The 16048-nt window shown below is 44.5% G+C and overlaps 1 protein-coding gene across 3 annotated transcripts in view; it reads left to right on the plus strand.

The window, feature by feature from the left end:
- The window catches only part of ZBTB5 (zinc finger and BTB domain containing 5), a 31083-nt gene extending 15837 nt beyond the window's left edge, over positions 1 to 15246 (plus strand). For all 3 annotated transcript variants that reach the window (XM_063650450.1, XM_054500259.2, XM_054500260.2), the window contains exon 2: positions 10805 to 15246. In XM_063650450.1, the coding sequence (XP_063506520.1) occupies positions 10809 to 12842 (2034 nt within the window). In that variant the 5' untranslated portion in view covers positions 10805 to 10808 and the 3' untranslated portion in view covers positions 12843 to 15246. The remainder of the gene's footprint in view (positions 1 to 10804) is intronic.
- Positions 15247 to 16048: the final 802 nt, after the last annotated feature.

Raw genomic sequence — 16048 nt, forward strand, 5'->3', positions numbered from 1 at the left:
TGGTCTGTGCCTGTAGTCCCAGCTAATGGGAGGCTGAGGTGGGAGGATTGCTTGAGCTCAGGAGTTCAAGGCTGTAGTGAGCTATAACTGTGCCAGCACTCCAGCCTGGATGACAGAGCAAGACCCTGTCACTATTTAAAGAGAGAGACAGACAGACAGACATGTGGCATCTTAGAATCCAATGAAGGAATAGAGATTTCTTGTTCACCTAATGGTTATGGGACAGGGGTAGGGGATTGAGAGTGCAACATATATGATGTAAATATACAAGAATATTCCTAATAGACAGTAGCATCTGTTTATCCATATGGTTACATGTTACTTTATTCTTTAGTATCACCGGGTGTGTGTAGCAGGTACTGTGTAGCTCTGACCAGATCCCCTTGATCCCTATTACCGGTTCTGTGCACCCATCCTATAGCTACTGTGTGCTTAACAGCTTGCATCTGTGACTCTTGAGGACTACCTTTGGGTGACTGGCATCACTTTGTGCCTGGGCCCAGAGAACCAGAAGTGCCTGGCAGTTTACATTGCCCTAGGGAGGCTTTTAGTCATTGACTGAGTGACTGCAGGGCTATGAAAGACCAGCACCTTTGCCTTGAGGTGGCTCAAACTCAGAGGCATTGTTTATACTCCAGAGCACCCCTGCTAGAACACACTAAGGCTGGGATTTTGCCCCATATTATACCTTTACTTGGCTGCTGCTTCCTTCTCCTGCTCCTTACTCCCATTTTCTCCTGGGAACTTCTTGATAAATCACTTGCACTTGAATCTTTCTCTTATGATTTGCCTCTGGGGAACCCTCATTAAAACAGTATGAATTTAAGCCTCCTTTGTATTCATAGTCTTTGGAATCACTTTTGAGCTTCATATTAATGTGATATACACTGCTGTTTCCAACTAATTCTTGGGATATTGACTTTTGGGTTTTGGGGATGGCCAAAACATATATCAAAAATGATGCTAGTATTTGGTTTAACTCATGCTGCATTTGGTTTAACTCATGACCCCATTTTTACTGTGAGTTATGCTTCTGTTACTAGATATTTTAAATAGCTTATCTTAAAATTCAATCAGTGCAATTGAAACTGCCTTTGCAAAATCACAACTGAGAAAATTAATGACAGCTAAAGATATCAGACCTAACCGACCCCATCTTGCTTCTAACCTCTAAACTGTTCTTGTTCATTCCTGTGCGTAGGCCAAACTAGCCTTGGGAAGGAATTTTGTTTACAGTTTGAAGCTAAACTGTTCTTGTAAAACAAATGAAAGCCACCAGCCACTAAGTTAAAATGAGAGGGGTTGGAATTCTAAATATTACCAGCCATCATTAGGTAGGTCATAAGAGTTGCAACTTCCCCAATTACTCTTGAAGATAACATCACTATTGTGAACCTCAGATCGGCCTTTTGAGATGTCTTTTCAGGCTTTTGCATTTCTGACAACTGGATGGCCCCACCTGGACCTGCCAACCAGTTCTGTATCCCCCACCCAGGAACTGACTCAGCATAAGAGGACAGCTTCGACTCCCTAGATTTCATCCCTAAGCCAACCGATCAGCACTCCTAACTCACTGGCCCCCTACCCACCAAATTATCCTTAAAAACTCTTTTAAGGATAAAAAGCTTTTTAGGGGGTGATAATGACAGTTTTTTCTAATTGTATGTGTGTGGTTATAGTCTATTCAGGCTTTCTTTATAAATTTATCATCTTACCAAAAGTATATGTAAATTTGCTAAGTGCACGTCTGTCTTTTTTTTTTTTTTTTTTTTTTGAGACAGTCTCACTCTGTCGCCCACGCTGGAGTGCAGTGGCACTACCTTGGCTCAGTGCAATCTCCATCTCCCAGGTTCAAGCGATTGTTGTGCCTCAGCCTCCCAAATAACAGGGATTACAGGCCTGCGCCACCACACCCAGCTAATTTTTGTATTTTTGTAGAGACAGGGTTTCACCATGTTGGTCAGGCTGGTCTCAAACTCCTGGCCTCAAGTGATCCACCCACCTCGGACTCCCAAAATGCTGGGATTGTAGTCGTGAGCCACCGTGCCTAGCCAGTGAACATCATTTAATGAATCAGTAGTTCTACAAGATTTAAGACAAACACCAGGCCTTACCTTCCCTGCTTTCCATTTTCTTTTCTTTTTAAATTTTTTTTTAGAGATAGGGTCTCACTCTGTCAACCAAGCTGGAGTGTAGTGGTATGATCTCAGCTCACTGCAACCTCCACCCCTGCGGGCTCAAGCTGTCCTCCCACCTCAATCTCCTGAGTAGCTGGGACTATAGGTGTGCATCACCACACCCGGCTATTTTTTTGTATTTTTGGTAAGAGACGGGGGTCTCACCATGTTGCCCAGGTTCCTGTTTTCCATTTTCTCTTCTCCAAGACTACCATTTTCAACTCTTAGCTAATTCTTTTGGTAATTACATGTATATATTAAATACTATGTTTGGAGCTAATTTTTTTTTTTTTTTTTTTTGAGATGGAGTTTTGCTCTGTTGCCCAGGCTGGGGTGCAATGGTGCGATCTCGGCTCACTGCAACCTCCGTCTCCCAGGTTCAAGCGATTCTCCTGCCTCAGCCTCCTGAGTAGCTGGGATTACAGGTGCGTGCCACCATGCCCGGCTAATTTTTGTATTTTTAGTAGAGACGGGGTTTCACCATGCTGGCCAGGCTGGTCTTGAACTCTTGACCTCAGGTGATCTGCCGTCTTGAACTCTTGACCTCAGGTGATCTCCCAAAGTGCTGGGATTATAAGTGTGAGCCACCGCGCCTGGCAGGTGCTAATTCTTAATTTCAGTTTAGGCATTATCTATTGACATCTCCTTGGTTAAAGGTAATACTGTTCTTTATGAATTTGTTAATTTCTTCTTGTAATTCTGCCAGTTTTGCTCAATGCATATTACTCATTCTTCTATCTTCCAAATATAATTAAAATTTTTGTTAGATCAGCAATTCGCAAAGTATAGTCCAGTGACCTATATGGGCCCCCCAGACTTTTTCAAGGGGTCTGTGAGGTCAGAACTTTTTATAATGATACAAAGATTTACTTGCTTTTTTTTTTTTTTGAAGCAGCTTCGTTGTCTGGGGTAAATACCTGGGGTTTGTTGTCTCAGGCCAAGAAAATTTGGGACACAGACACATTCGAGTTTAGGAGTGGAGGTTTCATAGGCCAAAGAAAGAAACAGAGAAAGGAAAACAGCTCTCTCTCTAGTGAGACAGAGGAGCTTCTGAAAGGAAACAGCCAGCCGGTGGCAGAATTTGCCAGATTTTATAGGCAGGCTTGAAGGAGGTAGTGTCTGATTTATGTAGGGCCCACAGATTGGTTTGATCATGTGTGACGTTTATATAGCACATGGGGAAGGCTGGCCATTCCACCCTAATCTTATTATGCAAATGGGCTTTCCCCTTGGCCTGCCCCATTGTCTGCTGCTTACTGTACACATTGCTGAAAAAGAGAAGGGAAGATGAAGCCACCATTTTGAACATGATTGGCACCACTGCTGGCATCTATGTCTGCAGCTCGATTTTATAGGCTGCTCTTTGTTAGAAAAATCACTTGGGGCTGCTTTTCATTAAAAGGAAAACCTTACTGAGGGCTTCTTACCCTCACTATCTGCTTAATTTCTCTTTAATTCCCGTATCATTTTTACTCATTCTTTTTTTTTTTTGAGAGTCTCATACTATCACCCAGACTAGAGTGCAGTGGTACAGTCTTGGCTCACTGCAACCTCCACCTCCTGGGTTCAAGCAATTCTCATGTGCCTCGCCTCCCGAGTAGCTGAGACTACAGGCATGCGCCACCACGCCTGACTAATTTTTGCATTTTTAGTAGAGGTAGGGTTTCACCATGTTGGCCAAGCTGGTCGCAAACTCCTGGCCTCAAGTGATCTGCCCACCTGGACCTCCAAAAGTGCTGGGATTACAGGCGTGAGCTACTGCACCGGGCCTTTTTTTACTCATTCTTTCATGAATGTAGAGTGGAGTTTTCCAGAGGCCATGCAATGTGTGATATTACAAGCCTGAATGCAGAAGCAAATATGAGAATCCAGTTGTCTTCTCTTAATGCCAAAATATAAAACAATACACCTCTTATGTTTTTGGAAAATATTTATTTTTTAAATAACTTTTTTCTTTTTGTTATAGAGATAGAATCTCACTATGTTGCCCAGGCTGGTCTTGAACTCCTGGGCTCAACTGATCCTCCCTAGGCCTCCCAAGGTGCAAGTTTTACAGGTGTAAGCCACCGTGCCTGGCCCAGTTATTTATTAAAATGTTATGTTAACATGTAATTGTTTATTATTTATTTATTTTGAAACGGAGTCTCGCTCTGTCACCAGGCTGGAGTACAGTGGTGTGATCTTGGCTCACTGCACTCTCCGCCTTCTGGGTTCAAGCGATTCTCCTGCCTCAGCCTCCTGAGTAGCTGGGACTACAGGCACACGCCACCACGCCCAGCTAATTTTTGTATTTTTAGTAGAGTTGGGGTTTCACCATGTTGGCCAGGATGGTCTCGCTCTCTTGACCTTGTAATTTGCCTGCCTCGGCCTTCCAAAGTGCTGGGATTACAGGCGTGAGCCACCATGCCCGGCTGTAATCGTTTATTACTATTTTTAAATAAGTTGACAAATAGTTTTAAATTTTCTGTTTTAATTTCTTTAGAGTTCTTTTTTTAAGAAAATTTACCCTACTTCCTTAGCTGTCCATGGCAGAGTAATCAGGACTTAATAAATTGCTAGTTGAAGATGTTACAGTGTAACACCAACTCATCTGTCCTTCTGTTGTTTTTTTTCTTTCATTTCCAGGAAGATCACCTCTTACTCAGTAAAACTATGCATTTCCAAAGTCACATGGATTAATATGTAGAGGGGGCCCTGCTTGTCAGAGGGATGCTATGGTGGACATCTGTCATTTGCAGCTCCCCAGAATCTTTTGAGCACCCCTTCCCCCCTTCACATTTGGATAGCCTGCAAATTGTGAGTCCCACTTTCCCAAGGTGGAATCATAGTTATGATGCAGACATTAGCCTCTGTATTGCCTGAAGATGGTCTGCCAACAAGGTATAACAGGAAGTTCCAAGCATCCCTAAAGTGTTTTGAGAGGAGTGTGGAGAACTTGAGTTGGTCTCAAGGCCTATGATGGGGGATCTAGTGTAGAGCCGAGGATCTCTAGGCTGATGGGAAGTTAAAAGATTGTAGGTACTGTTTGCCTGTCTTCCAATATTACTTAAACCTTTTATTTTTGTTGGGGTTGTGTTTAGCTACCTCAGTAGCCTCTTTTCAGAGATCCCCTGGCTCTTGGAAAATTTCCTCAAAATGGTGTTTCTGGGACCACAATTTTAAAAAATTGTTTTTTTAGAGATGAGGGCTTGCCATATTGCCTAGGCTGGTCTCGAACTCCTAGGCTAAGGTAATCTTCCCATCTTGGCCTTCCAAAGTACTGGGAATTACAGATGTGAGCCACCATGCCCAGCCCCGTAATTTTTAAGTAAGCTAGTTTTCTCATATAAGTTCTGTTGCTTATTTAAAAAAAAAAAAAAAAAAAAAAAAAAAAAGAAGCATTGAGCAGAGTATTATTGTCCTTTTAAATCAGTATGCCTAGTTGAAATACTATTTATTTGTGAAGTCAGTCTTTTATGGCCCCCCTCATCTATTAAGTCAGGAAAATAATTCCCACCTGCCACTGTTGTTTTGAAGATTAGAAATAATGTAAATTAAAAGTACTTAGTATAATGACTGTCAGGTTCTCAGTAATTACTGTTATTATACCTGTAATCCCAGGCTGGCAGGAGGATTGCTTGAAGCCAGGAGTTCAAGGCTGCAGTGAGCTATGATCATGCCACTGTACTCTAGCCTGGGCAACAGGGTGAAACCCTGTCTCAAAAAAAAAAAAGCACAGTAAAAAATATATATTTTATTACCACTGCCATTACCTCTGTTACTATCACCAGTGAGACTGTTACTACAATGCTGGGTGGCACGGCTTGGCTCTGTCCCAACCCAAATCTCATCTCAAATTGAATCCCCACATGGAGGGAAAGAGGTGATTGGATCCTGGGGGTGGTTTCCCCCATGCTGTTCTCCTGAGAGTGAGTTCTCACAACATCTGGTGGTTTTATAAGTGACAGTTTCTCCTTCACACACTCACACTCTTCTGCCACCATGTGAAGAAGGTCCTTGCTTTCCCTTTGCCTTCCACCATGATTGTAAGTTTCCTGAGGCCACCTCAGCCATGCAGAACTGTGAGTCAATTAAACCTCTTTCCTTTATAAATCACCCAGTCTTGAGTATTTCTTTATAGCAGTTGAAAACAGACTAATACACTGGGTCTATTCCCCACTGTAGGAGAGAAAGCAATAACGCTGAGTGTCTGGTGTTCCTTGTTTTTGCCTGTTGGGCCCAAGCTTCCATGGTCGCTTAGAAGAGCAACTCTGAGGCTTGTACAACTTCCCACCACAATTCCCTGTTTATTTTATTCCTCGAACCAGAATGTTTCTTCCCTGTTACTGCTACAAAATAATCACCCCTCTGGAACTTGGCACTTATTCGTATATGAGTATACTTTCTAAGGCAGGGCTATAGACTTAATGAGCAGTAATTGCATTTCGTTTAATCTCCCCAAAGCCTTAAGCTCTGTGGGCCCTGAATGAGTTGGGTGGGGACCCGGGATGTGTGTGCTGCTGCCTGCCACTGCTGGCTCTCTGCTTTCTGCAGGAAAGCTTGGTAAAGCAAGAAGGGATGTGGCAGTGGCTGCATCTTTGGAGATCTGATCTCTCATACATGATAGCAAAGAGCAGACACCTCAGTGGGAAAGTATGTGTTCAGTGATCTATTTTGTTGAAAATTCATCAGAGCTCAACAAACATAGGCAAAACAATATGGCCAACACGTGTCTGCTGCTTTGAGGCATTTGCTTTTCCGATAGTTAACTTTCCAAGTATAGCTGAATAGCATAATAGTCTCAGTTGCCACAGTAGACCCTTGAGTTTTGTGGACTTAGTTTGCCATTTCAGTTATTTCCCAGGATCCTGACCAACTTTGGCCTGTAAGGCTGTACGGCTGGGACATCAGAGCAAGTGGTTGGGCCTGGGGAGCCACTTGGCACCCATGCTGCCTTCTTATGAAATGCCATGATGGGATTTGTGAATTTTGGAGATTTGCAAAGATCTCAGGTGTATCCCTGTAGAATATCACAGATCTACCTTTTTTAAATTTAATTTTATAAATATATGTGTATACATTTTTATGTATTTATTTATTTGAGACAGAGACTTGCTCTGTCGCCCAGATTGCAGTGCAGTGCATCAATCTTCGCTCTCTATAACCTCTGCCCCCTGGGCTGAAGCAATCCTCCCACCTTAGCCTCCCAAGTACACTGGGACTACATGGCGGGCACTCGCCACCATGGCTGGCTACTTTTTGTATTTTTAGTTGAGATGGGGTTTTGCCATGTTGCCTAAGGTGGTCTCGAACTCCTGAGCTCAAGCAGTCTGCCCGCCTCAGTCTCCCAAAGGGTTAGGATTACAGCCATGAGCTACCACACCCAGCCTATAGTTCCATAAGGCTTATAGGTAAAAAGAAACAAAAATAAGAACAAAACAGCAGTCCCCTGTCCCATCCTTTTCCCCATCAATTACCCACTCCTCAGAGGCAGCCACTTTCAGTTATTTCAGCTATTCCACTATTGACTTCCATATTTCTTTTTTTTTCTTTTTTTTTGACAGGGTCTCACTCTGTCTCCCAGATTAGAGTGTAGTGATGTGATCTCTGCTCACTGCAACTTCCGACTCCGGGCTCAAGTGATCTCCCTCAGCCTCCCAAGTAGCTGGGACTGCAGGCACATACCACCATGCCTGGCTAATTGTTTTTGTATTTTTAGTAAGAGATGGGGTTTTGCGCCATGTTGCCCAGGCTGGTCTTGAACTCCTGGGGGCTCAAGGGACCCACCTACCTCGGTCTCCCAAAGCGCTGGGATTACAGGCGTGAGCCACCATGCTCAACCAACTTCTGTACTTCTAAATAACGTGCCAAATTACTATTTTTTGAGATAACCTATTTCAGACTGTATTTCTAGATTAATAAGGAAAGTGAAGATTTAACTTTATTATACCTCATCTCCTCTACCCTCTCCCCCCATGCAAAGTTGCTTTCTCTCATCCTCCCAATATCTCACATTCGGTTTAGTGTACATATTTTATGACTGTGTAAATATTGTCACAAATGAACTACATATTGTGTCCTATAAGTAAACAACCTTTTTTTTTTCCTGGAGTTAATCATTGATCCATTTAAAAACTTGTTTTTTTTTTAATGACCTATTTTCACACTTGGATAGAACTGGTAAATTCTAAGCACTCCCAATCACATCAGGTTATCTATCCAGATGTTCCTTTTTTTCCACCCCCCTTGGAGACCCACTCCTTGGAGTCCTTCCTGCTCCAGTCTAACTGCTTTTGCTCTCCAGGCCTGCTGCCTAGTTGTCATCTGGAGCTTCATCATCATCCTTGGGATTCCCTTTGCCTGTCTTCTCTGGTGGGTCTCCTGTTTCCTACAATCTTAGTCGCCTCCTGAGAAAGGATAGACCTTTGGGTTCTTATCTGAAAATGCCTTAGTTTATCCTAATTGATTAATAGTTTAGCTGGGTGTGGAATTCTAAGTTGGAAATTATTTTCTTGGATAATTTTGAAGGAACTGTCATCTTCTAGCTTTTAGTGCTGCTGTGGCAAAGACGAATGCCAATTTTATTCCTGATATCAGCCTAGTGTGGGGATTTGTATCTTCATATTTTGAGTACTTGTTGGGCCTTGTTAGTCTTAATAAGCAAATTTCTTCAGTTCTCAAAATTTAAAAAATACCGTTTCTTGGCCGGGCGCAGTGGCTCATGCTTGTAATCCCAGCACTTTGGGAGGCCAGGGCGGGCAGATCACCTGAGGTCAGAAGTTCGCAACCAGCCTGACCAACATGGTAAAACCCCCGTCTCTACTAAAAATACAAAAATTAGCCGGGTGTGGTGGCGTGCACCTATAATCCCAGCTAGTCGGGAGGCTGAGGCAGGAGACTCACTTGAACCCGGGAGGCGGAGGTTGCAGTGAGCCGACATTGCGCCAGCCTGGGGGAACAGAGCGAAACTCTGTCTCAAAAACAAAACAAAACACCATTTCTTACATCATTTTCACCCTCTGTATTCTTCCTTTTCTCTTTCTGTAGTCAAGATATCGGACCTGATTAATTCCTTCTCTTATTCATTCACTTATTTTTATTTTATTTTCTGAGATAGAGCCTTGCTGTGTTGCTTAGGCTGGAGTGCAGTGGCCCAGTGACAGTTCACAGAAGGCTTGACTTCCCAGGCTCAAGTGATCCTCCCATCTTAGCCTCCCAAGTAGCTGGGACCACAGGTGCATGCCACCATGCTCGGCTAATTTTTTTTTGAGACAGGTTTCACTCTGTTACCCAGGTTGGAGCGCAGCAGTGCGATCTCTGCTCACTGCAACCTCTGCCTCCCAGGCTCAAGTGATCCTCCCCCTTCACCCTCCTGAGTAGCTGAGACCAGAGGCACATACCAGCACGCCTCAGCTAATTTTTTGTATTTTTGGTAGAGACAGGGTTTCACGTTGTTGCCCAGGCTTGTCTCAAACTCCTAAGCTCAGGCAATCCTCCCACCTCAGCCTCCAAAAGTGCTATAGGATTACAGGCATGAGCCACCACATCCTGGTGGTTTTTTTTGTTTGTTTTGTTTTGTTTTTAATTGGATAGATTTTCAGCCAGGCCTCCTGCCTTAGCCACACCTTCATTCCATTTCCCCTGGCAAGGGCAACCAGTTCCATGGCCTTTGGGAATGAGATTTATATATGTTAGGTTGTTTTATCTGCTGCCCAGTTTAGGATTTTTGCTTTTGGGGTGTGCTGAGTCAGTTAGCACTCATTTACCTCTCCCCAGCTTCCAAAATGCTATTGAAGGCCTTCTCATTCTCTTTTTCCTTGTGGGTTTACACCTTTTAAAGTTTAAACAAAAACTTTAGTGTTTTTTTTTTTTTTTTTTCTTTGAGATGAAGTCTCGCTCTGTCACCCAGGCTGGGAGTGCAGTGGCGCGATCTCAGCTCACTGCAACCTCCCCTTCCTCAGCCTCCCGAGTACCTGGGATTACAAGCATGTACCACCATGCCTGGCTAATTTTTTGTATTTTTAGTAGAGATGGTTTCACCATGTTGGTCAGGCTCGTCTTGAACTCCTGACCTCAGGTGATCTGTCCGTCTCAGCCTCCCAAAGTACTGGGATTACAGGCATGAGCCTCCATGCCTGGCTTCATGTCATTTTAGTGGGGTTTCAGGAAAGAGTAGGGGGCAAATGCGTGTGTGCAATCTGCTACCATCTATAACCGGAAATCTTCCACACTAATATTGATTTGCCCTTTTCACTTATTTAGGGTTCCTAAGACTTTGGAATTTCTTGGTATTCATTCATCATCCTTAGGGAATGCAGAACTCTAACAGACTTCTATGGGATAGATATGCCATCACTCACACACTGGTCTTTACTAACTTAGACCCTTAGTGTTATACATGGCTCATATGAAGAGTAAAGGGGAGCCTGTTGGTAGCTAGGCCCACATGTGTGCATGCCTCCTGGGCTGATGGCCGAATTGGCATTTGCTTCTTATATGACAAGCTGTTAGTGTGTGTGCCCATTATCAGAGATATCACAGGCTTCAAAGGTCCAAGCTTGGCCATCCATTCCACTCTTTTCATCATACCCTTTGTGTTCTGACTTTGAAGCTTTTCTAGGTCTTAACATTTCTTTGTTTTCCTGTAGGATCATGGATTTTCCTGGTCACTTTGAACAAATCTTCCAGCAGCTGAACTACCAGAGACTTCATGGTCAGCTCTGTGATTGTGTCATTGTAGTGGGGAATAGACACTTTAAAGCCCACCGCTCCGTGCTGGCAGCATGCAGCACGCATTTCCGAGCCCTGTTCTCAGTGGCAGAAGGAGATCAGACCATGAACATGATCCAGCTGGATAGCGAGGTGGTGACAGCAGAGGCCTTTGCTGCACTGATTGACATGATGTATACTTCCACCCTCATGCTGGGGGAGAGCAATGTTATGGATGTCTTATTGGCAGCCTCTCACCTGCATTTGAACTCTGTTGTTAAGGCATGTAAACATTACTTAACGACAAGGACGCTGCCCATGTCTCCCCCCAGTGAGCGCGTTCAGGAGCAGAGCGCCCGCATGCAGCGCTCCTTTATGCTACAGCAGCTGGGACTAAGCATCGTGAGCTCAGCCCTCAATTCCAGCCAGAATGGCGAGGAGCAGCCAGCCCCCATGAGCTCTTCCATGCGCAGTAACCTGGATCAGCGCACGCCCTTCCCCATGAGACGCCTTCATAAGCGCAAGCAGTCTGCAGAGGAGCGGGCCAGGCAGCGCCTCCGACCCTCCATGGATGAGTCTGCCATTTCAGATGTTACACCAGAGAATGGGCCTTCAGGGGTTCATTCTCGGGAGGAGTTCTTTTCACCAGATTCTCTGAAAATTGTGGATAATCCTAAAGCTGATGGAATGACTGATAACCAGGAAGACAGTGCGATCATGTTTGATCAGTCTTTTGGCACTCAAGAAGATGCCCAGGTGCCCAGCCAGTCTGATAACAGTGCTGGCAACATGGCACAGTTGTCCATGGCCTCTCGTGCAACTCAGGTTGAGACTAGTTTTGATCAGGAAGCTGCAACTGAGAAAAGTAGTTTTCAGTGTGAAAATCCTGAGGTTGGCCTTGGTGAGAAGGAGCACATGAGAGTGGTGGTTAAATCTGAACCCCTGAGCTCACCTGAGCCTCAGGATGAAGTGAGCGATGTGACCTCACAAGCAGAAGGCAGCGAGTCTGTGGAAGTGGAAGGAGTTGTGGTCAGTGCCGAGAAGATAGACCTCAGCCCTGAAAGCAGTGATCGGAGTTTTTCAGATCCCCAGTCTAGCACAGACAGGGTAGGTGATATCCATATTTTGGAAGTCACAAATAACCTAGAGCATAAGTCCACTTTTAGTATTTCGAATTTTCTTAACAAGAGCAGAGGAAATAACTTTACTGCAAATCAGAACAATGATGATAATATTCCAAACACCACTAGTGACTGCAGGCTGGAGAGTGAGGCCCCCTATCTGTTGAGTCCAGAGGCTGGGCCTGCAGGTGGGCCCTCCTCTGCCCCTGGCTCCCATGTAGAGAACCCATTTAGTGAACCTGCAGACTCCCACTTCGTCAGGCCTATGCAGGAGGTGATGGGCCTGCCGTGTGTGCAGACTTCAGGCTACCAAGGAGGAGAACAGTTTGGGATGGACTTTTCCAGGTCTGGTTTGGGCCTCCACTCCTCCTTCTCCAGGGTAATGATAGGTTCCCCAAGGGGAGGAGCCAGTAACTTTCCTTACTACCGCCGCATAGCTCCCAAAATGCCAGTTGTAACTTCCGTCAGGAGCTCACAGATCCCAGAAAACTCTACCAGTTCCCAGCTAATGATGAATGGAGCTACGTCCTCATTTGAAAATGGCCATCCTTCCCAGCCTGGCGCTCCACAGTTGACCAGGGCATCTGCAGATGTTCTGTCAAAGTGCAAGAAGGCCTTATCAGAGCACAATGTTTTGGTTGTAGAGGGAGCTCGCAAGTATGCCTGCAAAATCTGCTGCAAAACTTTTCTGACTTTGACAGATTGCAAGAAGCACATCCGTGTTCACACAGGTGAAAAGCCTTACGCCTGCCTGAAGTGTGGCAAGAGGTTTAGTCAGTCCAGCCACCTGTATAAGCACTCAAAGACTACCTGCCTGCGCTGGCAGAGCAGCAATCTTCCCAGCACTTTGCTCTAGCTGTTTGTCCTTACAAGACAACGCTGAGGCCAGTTGTCGGACTGAATTTCTTTTGGTAAGCAGTTAATGACTTTGGGTTCGAGGCTTCCAGCTGCCCAGTGGCTCTTAAACAGTTTAGCAACTAATAACCGGAGAACTAACATGTAGTATTTGTGCTGCTGCATTTCTGAGTGAAGTGCACGTCTTGGGAAAGGGATGCAATCCCTGAAACCAGGTGCTTCCTTAGGGTTGAGTAATGCAGTCAGAAAGTAGTTTGTAATTGATGTTAAAAGTGGCACATTTAAAAATTTAAAAATTGAAGTGCAAAAAAAATTTTTTAGCAATTTTTGTAAAACTGTGTAGCATTTAAATTTCCTATACCTTCTGATGGGAATATTATATCCCTGTATAGTGATGCAAAATGCACTTATGTGTAACCAGTGGTGATTTGGTGCCTGTCTTAAAGGAAAGCCTTTGAGGACACACCTGTCTGCCACAAATGCTTTAAAGTGTATCATGAGCTAGTCCTAGGCCTCAGAAAGTACTGTATTTTTTATTTTTACCTGATTTGCAGTCATAAACACTGCACTTTGGTGCTGACACTGGGTCCAGAGTGAGCATTCTCTTGGACTATTAGATAGATGTATATACTTTTGAATACATCACTGTTGGATAGATGTTTTAACAGTTTTTTCTGGTTTAAAAACCAAATTGTAAATGGAGTATGTACTTGTAGAGAGTGACAAGGTATTGTTTCCCTATGTGCTGTTTGAGCAGTATTTTAACCAACTTGTATTACAGATGTTACAGTTCCATGTTAGGAAGTCAGAAAAGAGCTTGTGTTTGTCTTTGTTCTGATGATGTGGAGTCATGTTTTGTGGGGTCTTCCATGGCACATTTACCTGTTGCTCCGTCCAGATGTTGAGGGCCAGTCTAGGCTGACACATCCTACCCGAGGACAAGCCTGTTCTCCATTTCTTCACTCTCCCTTCCCCATATAGCAGCTCTCCCAGGTTTAGATTACCGTTTTCGATGACAGATTAACCAAAAATGTCCCACACGGGTTTTATTACTGTTATATACTATACTTTAACAGTACAGACCCTAAATTTTATTTGTTGTTCCCCCAATCTGATACCAAATGTTTAAAATTGTTTGAAATCCAAACGTGGTAGTGTTCATGGGTAAATATTTTCTAGGCTATGTAAGAGTTAGCAGCCCATAGCATAGAAGTAATCAAGTAGCATCTGAGACTGTTGGAGGTACTCGGGTCACTGCCCAGGGCCTCTCTGGGCCCTACAGCCTCACTTCCCCAGCCTCACCTTGCTGTCCTCTGACACTGTGCCATCGGGGCTGTTAGTGGCACCTGTATGAGGCCAAGTGTGCGTCCAGGGGAACGGCACAGGTTAATGCGTCTCCCTAGAACTCATGAAGTCAGTTTAATTCATGCATGAACATGAGTTCATTTTATGTTTTATATAGCTTTCTTAGACATACCAAACCATCATGCATAAATCAGATAAATTACTCGGTTTTTGTGTTTAGAAAGCTAAGTACGTGTAGCTGGAAACAAAAATGAGCATTTTCTTTCCTGTTAATCTAGAGTGTGCAGTTACACATGTGTGGATAATTTCATGTTCCAGGGGGGCCTGGCATCTCCCATGGACTGATTCCCAGGAAGGAAAGCCCAAAGGGAAACCCACGATTCCTTTCGAGTAGATGTGGGAAAGAGCCCATTGGAGGATATGAGGTCCTGTGAAATTCAGTTGTGTGTGTGGCTCCTTGTTAGCAGTCATGTTGACATGGTGTTAGGAGGCTCCCCATCCACCCTTTACATGATGTAGGGACCAGTGTCTTGTGAGATTAACCTTGGGACACAGTGGGTTAGCCTGGAGAAAACGAGAGGCCCCGCCTGGACCCAGGGAGAGGAGCCAGGGCACAGGCAGAGCGGTGCAGCCCTCCTTCCCTTCCATTTGGAGGAGGTGGTGCCAGGAGCCTGCCCGCTTACCTCTGCTGAAGCATAAGTGGACTTTGCTTTTGGGGCTTATCTCTGATACATGCTGGAGTCCTGCCTCTCCACTGCTAGATGGAACCTGGAATCTCTCATCTACCTCTTAGTCGGTCAGTTTCTACATGTGAGAAGCAAGCTTGTGGGCCAGTGTCTTTGTACATGCTGTAGCACTTAAAAAATAATTCCAGGGTTCCCTGGAAAACCAGTCCCAGGGTTCCTATGATCTGTAGTTTCTACCTGGATTATAACTGGTTTTGGGTACCTGAATTTTGATTGGTTAGCCTTAATTATAGTCTGGCGTGATCATGTAGAATCTTTTCTGGTGAACAGATGATAAAGTTCTATCAAGGCATCCATGTCAGTGGTGCTATGCTGGTTACAACTTGAGATTTTTGAAATAAAAAATTTGTCATATTCATGCCTCTAAATATGTGTTCTTTTTCTTTACGTTATTAAGGCTGAAACCAAAGAGCGTAATATCTCTTTGCCAGCCCTTCTTTGACTAGTACTTTGTTTTAAACCAAACCTTCTATTAACAGTTAATTGGTCGTTCCCCTCAAATCATTCCCTTCTGCCTTCCCCCGCCTTCCTTTTCTGTCTTTGAGCTACGCACATGCATGAGATTTTGCTTTTCAGTCTACCCAGTTGCTCTTTGAGGGCCTGCGTAATCTTGTGCTGCTCCCTGGACCTGCCTCCCAAGTTGGAAACTCCATCTGCCAGTTTGGCTTGGCTGCTGGGAAGAGCTGGAAGCTGATTCCTTGAGCACAGAGCAAGGCATTGGCAATGGCAGTGCTGTGGCCTGACCTTGGAGAGAAGTGGGTAAGGTGGTTTAAAAAAATCCACCTGGGGGCAGGGAGGGGCTGGGGGGACAGAATGGGCAAAGGGAACAATATGTGTAGGTGCTGAAACTAATTTTAAAATTAAACCCACCTACCTCTAATCGTTCTGACCAAAATACGAGTGTTAACGTCCTTACCTAGTTCTCATTTCTTCCAGTTAACTCCTTTTCTGGAAGTGCTCTTTAATTTTCCTGATGGTCTAGGTATCAAGATTCAAGTGCCATGGTCACAACTGGGTTCTGCTTGTCCCATCCTTGGTGAGGGACAAGTGAAGGAATCTGGGCAGAGAAGATGAGGAGTAAGGTGGTTTAGACATGTTCCAATAAGGAAAATGCCCAGGGCTGAGGGCTGGGGTGGGAAGCAGAGCCAGGCCGATC

The sequence above is a fragment of the Pongo pygmaeus genome, chromosome 13 (assembly GCF_028885625.2).
Source record: "Pongo pygmaeus isolate AG05252 chromosome 13, NHGRI_mPonPyg2-v2.0_pri, whole genome shotgun sequence".
Classification (NCBI taxonomy): domain Eukaryota; kingdom Metazoa; phylum Chordata; class Mammalia; order Primates; family Hominidae; genus Pongo; species Pongo pygmaeus.